The 10,282-nt window shown below is 45.3% G+C and overlaps 1 protein-coding gene across 1 annotated transcript; it reads left to right on the top strand.

The window, feature by feature from the left end:
* Positions 1-2,183: 2,183 nt before the first annotated feature.
* Positions 2,184-9,078, top strand: LOC130189089 (glutaryl-CoA dehydrogenase, mitochondrial-like). Its single transcript, XM_056407748.1, has 12 exons — positions 2,184-2,276; positions 3,751-3,866; positions 4,188-4,220; positions 4,353-4,493; positions 4,698-4,760; positions 5,060-5,230; positions 5,321-5,450; positions 6,934-7,150; positions 7,225-7,328; positions 7,421-7,546; positions 7,723-7,883; positions 8,303-9,078. The coding sequence occupies exons 2-12, from the start codon at positions 3,764-3,766 to the stop codon at positions 8,374-8,376; spliced, it is 1,323 nt and encodes a 440-aa protein (XP_056263723.1). The 5' UTR covers positions 2,184-2,276; positions 3,751-3,763; the 3' UTR covers positions 8,377-9,078.
* The last annotated feature ends 1,204 nt before the right edge of the window (positions 9,079-10,282 follow it).

Raw genomic sequence — 10,282 nt, 5'->3', positions numbered from 1 at the left:
GGCGCTCAGCCAATCGCTGAGCCGAGGCGGGAGTTTACGTTCCCGGACTGGTTTAATTTATCTTAACTGAAACAGCCATACCTGTCCAGTGTGCTGCTATCCGTCTAACATGCGGCTTATTCAATTAAAATTAATATTGTATTACAAATATATATACTCTAGCAGTACTCATTCAGAGCGAAAATAAATCTACATCAGCCAAGACATTTAGAGCAGTGAAACTGTTAATGGCCTGTTGCAAATCAAAGACAACATTAATTATAAAAGCAATCTATTCTAGCTATAGGCTTATAGCTGCCGGGGGACGTTAGGATCTTTTTTCTCCTTTTCTCCTCTTTCTCTCTTCTCTTCTTTTTCTCTTCTCAATCTCAATTCTTCTCCGGACTCTCCTTTGACTTTACTCCCTTTGTCATCATGTCCATGGATGAGACGGCATAGAATCTATCTCTATGATCCTATCTGCCTGATGGATCGTCTGCATATATGCGCCACTGTCCTGTTGCCACTGTCCTCCTCTCCCTCCTCCCTCCTCCTCCCCACCACCTCCTCATGCCTGCTGGATGGATTGGAGTATGCCCTACCTGATATACTACTATGAACTATATTCAATATCATATTTTAACTCTAAATCTGTCCTTCTGTCCTTCTTACTCTATTGCATCTGTCATTCCCTAGGAGAGCATCCCTCTCTCCCTCTCTCTCTCCTCTCTTCTTTTTTTTTTTTCCCCTTTTCTTTTTTATGGTTTTTTTTCCTTCCGATGTGAGGTTTTGGGGGGGGGATGATGTATGTACAGACAGATTGTAAAGCACTCCGAGACAAATTTGTAATTTGTGAAATTGGGCTATACAAATAAACTGAATTGAATTGAATTGAATTCATTCATTATTCAACGTGCATAACATGTCCTGGAATGACTGCACTCCGTGAGTCTGGGCAGCCTATCGGCTGCAGAGGAGAGAGAGAGAAAATCCAAAATTGTTCAATTAGAAATATTCAAAGTAAAAAGACGTCAGTGATAATACAGAATTATTATATGCAAAATGCAACATGCATTTAAAAAAACACATATATGCAGTACGGACCCTTAAGAGGATTATTTTAATGTAATTGTGTACTGTATTTGGGTAACATTATATATATATATATATATATATAAATATATACATATATATTTATTTATTTGATGTTACCCAGTACAAAATTACATCAAAAATAATCCTATATATATATATATGTGTGTATATGTGTGTGTGTCACATCAAGTGCAGTTTACTCACAGTCGTATGTAAAAATTGTCAAACACAGTTGTAATGTCTTCCATGGCTAAGTAGGGAGCTTTCCGCTGTCTGAAAAAAAATTAACTCTGATGATCTCATCAGGGGCTTGTTGACAACACAATTGGGCTTGGTGACGACACACATGTTTAAGGCGATGTCATAAATTGGGGTCGTGGAGTTTGAAAGAAATGGGCATTTACCAGGTCGTAAAAACACCACTGCAGGTTGCACCACTGGAAGTGTAGAATACATGGTGTGTTAGGTTGGACTAAAGGTCAAGATATCTCAGGCTCTGCTGCTTTGACTTCAATAATACAGCCCCCCTGCACCTTTACTGAAGCTAATTTGAACAGTGCAACGTATCATGCTGTAGAAGCTGACAAATGCATGCTTAAATATATATATTTTTATCTGTGAACAATTAACTATAATGCTGTCATAATAATACCTTGGAGCAAAACATGTGTTTGTCAATGAAAGAAACATGTGTCATGTGTCATGTGTCATTTCACCCAGCAGAGCTATGAGAACAACTCCAGGGGAGGGCTGAAGCTATTGGGAAACGAACAGCAACTGTCATCCTTCCTCGACCCCTTTTTTTGTTGTTGTTATTCTGGGAACTGAAACATGAATACAGCACAAGCACCAACGCCTTCTGCCAATGAGCCAATCACAGTCGACCGTGGTTGCAGAGGTTTCCCCCTAAAGGGCAGCAGCCATCTCCAATGATGGTGGACGGCCACGAGCACATCGTCCAATACGTCTTAATAATTAGTAATTCATAATAATTAAGTCTTAATAAGTCGTAATATTTCATTTGCAGTGCTGCTTTCACGCAGGTAACGCTACTGTGTGAAAGCAGAAGAAAAAGTTGTTAATGGGTTTAATCTCACGCGTGGACACGCCCACATCGGCGTGCGTAACGTGATGACGTCAGCTTAGTGTGCCATCAACCTCAGTGGAAGCCAGAACACAGGTTGTCGTCCCACTTACAGCAGGTAAAAGCTCTTTAAACGAGGGTCAGCGTGTGTTTTTACTACTATTCTCAACGCAGCGCTCACTCAGCACATTGTTACCGAGGTCTCACGGGAATTACGTCGTTTACGGCCGAGTTACGAGACAGCTAACGCTAGCTAGCGCTGTTAGCTCGTAGCTAGGTGACTTTCCTGGACGCGCAGGTCCAAAACTGTAGAGGTCCCAAAACTGTGACTAAAGTCCTTCGTTCGTTTCAAGTTAATGTGTGTGTGATAAGTGTGTGAGCGAAGCAGTCCGGTGTTACGGTTTAACAGGCGACCGTGTTAACTGGCGACTTTTCACGTATAGCTGTCCTCGTGAATGCTGCTCGGTTTAAGTTTGTAATGAAGTGTCAACCCCTCTCATATTCATAATAACAAATGTTATACAAATTCAACAATGCGGCATTCACGAGGGTAACGACGTGTTATTAATGTGGCGATGTACCCATGTTGTCCCCATGTTGTACCCTGCATTCTGGCCTGGCAAAGGTCTTTTACGAGGCATCTTTGCTATCTTAAAGAATTAAAATGTGTTTAATAACTCTACTCTCATTTACAAAAACATGCCTAATTCTATTGCACAACTCTCCTGTCTTTATGTTAAATTCTTTAGAATACATCTTACTTGTTCAAAGTGCTGTTTTGAATTTTTTTGAAAGGGTCCTTTTCCTAGGCCTGCAAATAAAGTGATAAATGCTATGTGGGCAGCCTTAACAAACAATGCTCTGATGTGTTGAGCATGCAGTCTACCAAGAGGCTAACAAGGTGCTCTCCTGCTGCTTGTTATGACAGCTGAGTTTACATCACCACACAAAATCACACGCACAAACACAACACATTATTTCAAGATTTAAAGTTTAAGAGAGTGAGAACTTAATTGAACCACATGTCATTAATAGGGCTCTTACGTTTTGAAGACAGGCAAGAGTGACATATCTATCCAGGATGCTTTATTTTCATTGGTTGCTGGATTAAATCATACCCAGATACAACAGATACGTTCTTTTCTGATTGGCTATTGTGTAGCCCATTTCTTTTTTTTTGATTGGCTGATAAGTGGCTCCTCACAGCAGAACTCCAGGGGAGCGCTTGATTCCTCCACGGTGAGGGCAGCGCGGCCAGCTCATGTTGGCGCGCTGCGGCACATTAAAACATTAAATAGCCGAGTTTTTTTCAGCGTGATAAATACGATGTGTGGCGGGAGTGTGTGACTTAAGACCGAAATGCGTGACACTTGAGAGCCCTGCAGTTAACACGGTCGCTTCTTGAACCGTAACACCGGCACGAGCTCAGGGTGACCAGACCGACGTCCCCTGAAGGCATCAGCAGTTCAACTCTGTGCTCCTGAATCTCAGTTTTGGAAGTCACTGCCGTGACTTTCACTGCAAGCCAAGCGGTGGAATGCTGAGTCTGTTGCTCTACAAGTAAATGTGCATTTCCTCTTCTTCTTGTACAGACTCCTCTTCATCATGGCATGGAGAAGCGCTGTGGGTCGTCTCTTGGTGAACCCTCACCGATGCGCCTTCCTCTCCGCCTCCAGAGCACAGGGCACCGCAGCGGCCGCCGGTCGGGGTGAGCACTGCCATGCCCCCCCAGTGTCCCCATCAGGCTCAGTGTGCTGGGCTCACGGGCTGCAGACCATTACTGTACAGATGGTGGCGTGTGTGTGTGTGTGTGTGTGTGTGTGTGTGTGTGTGTGTGTGTGTGTGTGTGTGTGTGTGTGTGTGTGTGTGTGTGTGTGTGTGTGTGTGTGTGTGTGTGTGTGTGTGTGAAGATGTGTAGCTAAGTTCACATTAGACAGTAATCATAACATGGCACTAGTATTCTCAGGGAATACAGTAGTGTATTGTTTCTTGCAGGATAATAAACATTCTGGTATTGAATTCTCCACAGATGCTGAGAAGGTCGAGCCCAAGTCTAAAACGCGTAAGTGTCAACAGCTCCTTATTTATTTTGAATTTTACCGGCTTCTCGTCAGAAGATTGAAAAACATTTTTTTAGCGTTTTAATCTGCGTTTGAAAGGTTTCTGAACGGTTCCTCTTCTAAATGTCTGACAGCAAAGGTCCAGTTCAACTGGCGTGACGGCCTGGACCTGGAGAGCCTTCTGACGGAGGAGGAGATCATGATCAGGGACTCCTTCCGGACCTACTGCCAAGAGAAGCTCATGCCTCGCATTCTCATGGCAAACAGAAACGAAGGTGCGAGACTCCTCTTTGTTTTGTGTCCTCAATTTTAGCGCTTGATCAGCTTTTTCCATTCAGCTTTTTAGAATCAGTTTCGGTCTCTGCCGAACCACACAGATTATCAATCAGTGTTATGTAACGTGTGTGGCAGTATTACCACTTTGCCGACACACTTGACGTTGAATAGAACGTGACCGCTGCTCGTTTGGTTCCCTGCAGTGTTCCACAGAGACATTGTGTCTGAGATGGGCGAGCTGGGGGTCCTGGGCCCCACCATTAAAGGTGAGTGTGCCTGAGTCGACAGGCTGTATATGTGTTAGAGAGGAGATCCCAAATACGGTGGATACCCTTTTCATGTTTGTAACTAATCTTAACGGTGTGTGTACATGTGTGTGTGTTCCTTGAAGCATTTACTATAACGTGTCTCGTTGTACTTCGGTGACTTTGGACTTTGTCCCTGTGCGCTTTGTTTGTTTTTGTCTGATGAAAGGTTTCCACCCCAAGAACCCTGACTTTTTTTTTGAATGTTCCAACGATGCTTCTTTCACTTGAATGTGGTGCTCCTCTTCCTCCACGCGAAGGTTACGGCTGTGCCGGCACGAGCTACGTGGCCTACGGTCTGATCGCCCGGGAGGTGGAGAGCGTGGACAGCGGCTACCGCTCCGTCATGAGCGTGCAGTCGTCGCTCGTCATGCACCCCATCAACGCCTACGGCACGGAGGAGCAGAAACAGAAGTACCTCCCCCGGCTGGGTGAGAGGAGAGGCGACCACAGATATCAATGCACCAGGCATCGGAAACACCCCCGGTGATGCGTGACTGAGCTCTTTGGTTTACTCCCAGCTCGCGGTGAGATCCTGGGTTGCTTTGGCTTGACTGAGCCAAACCACGGCAGCGACCCGGGCGGCATTGAGACCAGAGCCACGTTCAATCCATCCAGTCGCACCTACTCTCTCACCGGCACCAAGACCTGGTGAGTTTCAATGAAATCTAATAAATGGGAGAAGAGATGTTCCTTTAACTCCGTATCGTTGCATCTTGTTGGCGGATTAATTAATTCATTGATCTTTTGGAATTCAATGTCAATTCTCCATATTGTGTCACTGCTCTTGGTTTTACTCGTGACGTTAACGACCAGCGGGAGGCTTTATTCTCAATGACTGCAAATGCACACGGAACAATTCACAAATATATTTGATTTACAAATGCACACAGGAGGATTTATTTCAATGCATTCCAATGCACACGTGGATATATTACCATTTATATCAATGTAAAAGAAAAATCACAAATATATTTCTGTATTTCTTTGTGGATTTTAGTATTTGTTTGTGGATCGCTACACATTTGTTTTTGAGACTCTCCTACAAATGTGTGTTTTTTTTTCCAACATAGCCTGTAGCCAATCAGTTGTCGCCTTCATTTTCAACCAATCACACGAGTTCATCTCCCCCGCTCCGTTTATTCCTCCTGGTTTGTCTGATGACTTTAGTAATATTAATAACCGAGCTAATGCTGCAGGATCATTTCCGGGCAGGGTTCAACCCGGCTGCATAAAAGAATAGAGAAACAGTGCGATGTGTCTGAGGGGGAGGAGCTTCACATGGTTGAACTAGAACGGGCACTCGGTGGAGCGCATACCTTCGCCGCAGCCACTTTTTTGTTACTTGGCATGAGAGTGTGGGGAGCTTGATGTCATGTGAACATGTTGGCATTAGTTGCCAATTGGATAAAAATTGACCGCGCTATGGAAAAAAGAAGATTTTGACCTTTTCATGACCTTGACCTTTGATCCGATCGATCCCCAAATCTAATCAAATGGTCCCCGGATAATAACCAATCATCCCACCAAATTTAATGCGATTCGGTTTAATACTTTTTGAGTTATGCGAATAACACACAAACACACATTCAAATAAATAAATAAATACACAGCGATCAAAACATAACCTTCCGCATTCTGAATGCGAAGGTAATTAAGGATGTTAATGTCAGGTATATTTACACCTGAGTATGAATCCTCTGGAGACAGCAGGTGACTTTAGTTTGATGTTTTCCCCCCCAGTCGTTTATAATCTCTCTGATAAAGTGTGACGCGAGTTCTCCACCAGGTGGAGCTGTTCCCAGTTTGAGACCTGAATAAGAATATACACTTTTATTAATCCCCAAGGGGAAATTAGTTCTCTGCATTTAACCCATCCTTTATTTAAGCAGAGTGAGGAAACTGGGGTTCAGTGCCTTGCTCAAGGACACTTCGACTTGCAACTAATGGGGAGAGCGGGGATCGAGCCCACAACCCTGCGGTCTTTACTGAAACCCACAGAGAGCCGATGGTGCCTTTTTCTTTCCTTTAGTTTTATGCATAACGTTAGAACTTCAGACACGACCGCCGCCACCGCTCAGACCCTTGTGGTTTCCTCCGCCCAACGTTCCCCTTCTGCCTCCTCCGCCCTCAGGATCACCAACTCCCCCGTGGCGGACATCGCCGTCGTCTGGGCCAAATGCGACGACGGGAAGATCCGCGGCTTCGTCCTGGAGCGCGGCATGAAGGGCCTGACCACGCCCAAGATCGAAGGGAAGTTCTCCCTGAGGGCCTCGACCACCGGCATGATCGTCATGGACGAGGTGGAGGTGCCCGAGGAGAACCTGCTGCCCAACGTCTCGGGCCTCGCGGTGAGTGGAGCGCGGCCTCCTGGCTCGCCGGCGACGCACCGCACGGCGCTCACGGCTCCTCCTCCCGCTCCCAGGGTCCTTTCGGCTGCTTGAACAACGCTCGCTACGGCATCGCCTGGGGCGCGCTGGGCGCCGCCGAGTTCTGTTTCCACACAGCTCGGCAGTACACGCTCGACAGGTCGGGCGTCTCTGCGATGTCATTCGTCATTTAGTCAGAATGCTGTTGTTTTGGTTCTCTGGACTGTTTCCTGTTCTCGCCGCCGCCGCCAGGATCCAGTTCGGCGTGCCGCTGGCGAGGAACCAGCTGATACAGAAGAAAATGGCCGACATGCTGACGGAGATCACCATCGGCCTGCAGGCTTGTCTGCAGCTGGGAAGACTCATCGATGCCAACAGGTAAAGACCGCTCCGTCCTCTGAGGGAGGCGGAGTCGATGGGATGCGACGCGTCCATCAGACCTCCAACGGAACGCGGAGAACATCGGAGGCGGATGGATTTGCTGGTATTTCTTTGTAAACGCCCCTTTTGACCAGAAGGTGGCGCTAGATGAGCGTCTGCTCTCCTCTCGGCAGGGCGGCCCCAGAGATGATCTCCATGCTGAAGAGGAACAGCTGCGGCAAAGCCCTGGACATCGCCCGGCAGGCCAGAGACATGCTGGGCGGAAACGGCATCTCCGACGAGTACCACGTCATCCGCCACGTCATGAACCTGGAGGCCGTCAACACGTACGAAGGTGAGGAGGAGGAGGAGGAGGAGGAGGAGACAATACTCATGTTTTACAGGGTTCGTACGGTCATGGAAAACCTGGAAAAGTCATGGAATTTTATAATGGTCATTTCCAGGCCTGGAAAAGTCCTGGAAAAACGTAAATCATAAAAGTTTTGGAAAAGTCATGGAAATTTGTTATCATCACATGTTCATTCATGCCGAGTTTGAAATAATTAAAATGTTTTTTAAAGAAAGACGCTCAAAATATAAGCCGCCGTCCGCTCTCAATACGCAAAATGTTCTAAATTGTTCATGTTTATACCGAGATTTCAGTTTGGTCATGGACATTTGGTTTAAAGTCATGGAAAAGTCATGGAAATCCATTGGTCAAAATGTGTAAGAACCCTGGTATTATTTAGTAACTTTCATTCCCTCCTCCTCCAGGTACCCATGACATCCACGCCCTGATCCTGGGCAGAGCCATCACGGGCCTGCAGTCCTTCACTGTGGGCAAATAGATCCCACGGCGAGGAACTCGCACGGCGACTCAGGAGTTCCCACCTGTACAGTGACTGTTTCCACCTGGAGAATATATACGTATATAATTGAGTGCTTTTATTTTTGAGAGCAAGAACAAGTCGTGACTTCAGTGTCTGAACCTCGTGAAGTGTGACGCGCTCAGAAGTGGATGTTTTTTGTAATCCTAAAGAGGAAAAAAAAAGGGCTATTTTTCTACTCTCGATCGCAACACTGTCCTAAAATCCCCCTCGTGTCGACGAAATGAAATGAATTGTATGGATGACGGTTTCTGAACGAGGTAAAGGTCTAGATCTGCAGCTGGTTGACGCTGTCGTAACGAGGAGAACGCATCAGTCCACCGACTGGTTTTAAAATGCACGAAAAAAGTTAGTATCTGTTCTGAGAGAACATCGATCAGTTGGACTGAGTGTGTGTCACTAAGGGGTCAAGTGTGGAGATCAGAGCTTAAATAAATCAAATGTATTTAAGTTTAATGACTGTTTAATGTGGTAAGTCACACCCCTCTCCAGCTGTTATTTCACTCTCAGCATGACAGGCATATCAGGGTGTGAGATCATTTGAGACCTTTTGGGCCTTAAAAACTTCTTGTAATTCATTAGATGCTGTGATCATATTTGATTCCCTCCATCTCCAGGACAACGGTCCTCGCCTGTTGATTCATTAAAGTTGTTACAAAGTCAGTGTTGTCATATCTGACCTTGTTGTCTCCATTGGCGTGTTCTCTAGTTCTGACTTGGTGACGACTTCTTTCAACCAAGATGTATTTATGTCACACAACACAAGAATGGTGATTCTGACAAAGTAATAACTGGTTACGGATTGTCTGGACTATTCTTTTATGTTTCACTTGTTTGAATATGCAGTATTGTGATCCGTTGGGCCTCCAAACAAGAAACGATTCAATTCAGTTTAATTTCTTGAATCCAATATCACAAAATATGAATTCTCCTCAGGACTTTTCAATATGTACACGTACGAGATCCCTGACCTTTGACCTCACATCGGATCAGGAAAAACTCCCAATAATGAGAAAAAAAACCTTTCACTGGGAAAAAAAGTGAAGAACCCTTCAGAAAAGACAGTCAAATTGACATATTGTATATATGTACGTTTGTTGTACCGCCTTCAGGAAACGACAACGTTCACTTTTATTACAATCATCCAAATCCCAGGTAATGGTCTGAAGCAGAGGGAGACCACCATGTCACACATTGAATGTTTATGGAACTCTGTAATGATTCCTTCTGGTCACATGACATCTATGACACCTGTCCATCCTGGAGAGGGATCCTCCTCCATTCTCTCCTGAAGGTTTCTTCCCTTTGTTTTTACCTGTGAAAGGTTTTTTTTCTATTTCTTGGGAGTTTTTCCTGATCCGATGTGAGGTCAGAGATTTCGTATGTGTACAGATTGTGAAGCCCTCTGAGGAGAATTTGTGATATTGGGCTATACAAAATAAACTGAATTTAATTGAATTGAATATATGTGTATATATATATATATAAATCAGATCGGATCTGCACTAACAGCTTCTACCTGGCTTGATTGGTTTTCCTGCGAGGTTTCCAGGTGACTTGTGGAGGGCTCGAGAACAGCAGCGCGCGACCTTATGTTGGAGTGGGCGGAGCTGGCGAGAGGGCGCGCTTCATTTCATCACCAAGGACAGAGGCCGTGAGGCGGAGGAGGAGGACTATTAGTATCATTCACTCACACATTTGGATAGATTCGGAGCTCCAGACCAGGTGAGGAGTTCAGAGCTTCACGAGCTGCCGCTCACCATGACGGGCTTCTTCTTTATCTCTTGTCCTCTTCACTTCTTTCTCTTTGTTCTTCTCTTTTGCAGGAGTCTCAAACAGTCTCGCGCGGGCTCCGACTCTCCCTCTC

Source organism: Pseudoliparis swirei, chromosome 23 (genome assembly GCF_029220125.1).
Source record: "Pseudoliparis swirei isolate HS2019 ecotype Mariana Trench chromosome 23, NWPU_hadal_v1, whole genome shotgun sequence".
NCBI lineage: Eukaryota > Metazoa > Chordata > Actinopteri > Perciformes > Liparidae > Pseudoliparis > Pseudoliparis swirei.
This window is presented reverse-complemented; position numbering and strand designations above follow the sequence as displayed.

Excerpts from the sequence above, each read along its gene's own strand:
- LOC130189089 (XM_056407748.1), top strand. The coding sequence starts at position 3,764 with ATGGCATGGAGAAGCGCTGTGGGTCGTCTCTTGGTGAACCCTCACCGA. Across the intron at positions 4,761-5,059 it reads CCTGGGCCCCACCATTAAAG|GTTACGGCTGTGCCGGCACG; the intron begins GTGAGTGTGCCT and ends CTCCACGCGAAG. Across the intron at positions 7,547-7,722 it reads AGACTCATCGATGCCAACAG|GGCGGCCCCAGAGATGATCT; the intron begins GTAAAGACCGCT and ends TCCTCTCGGCAG.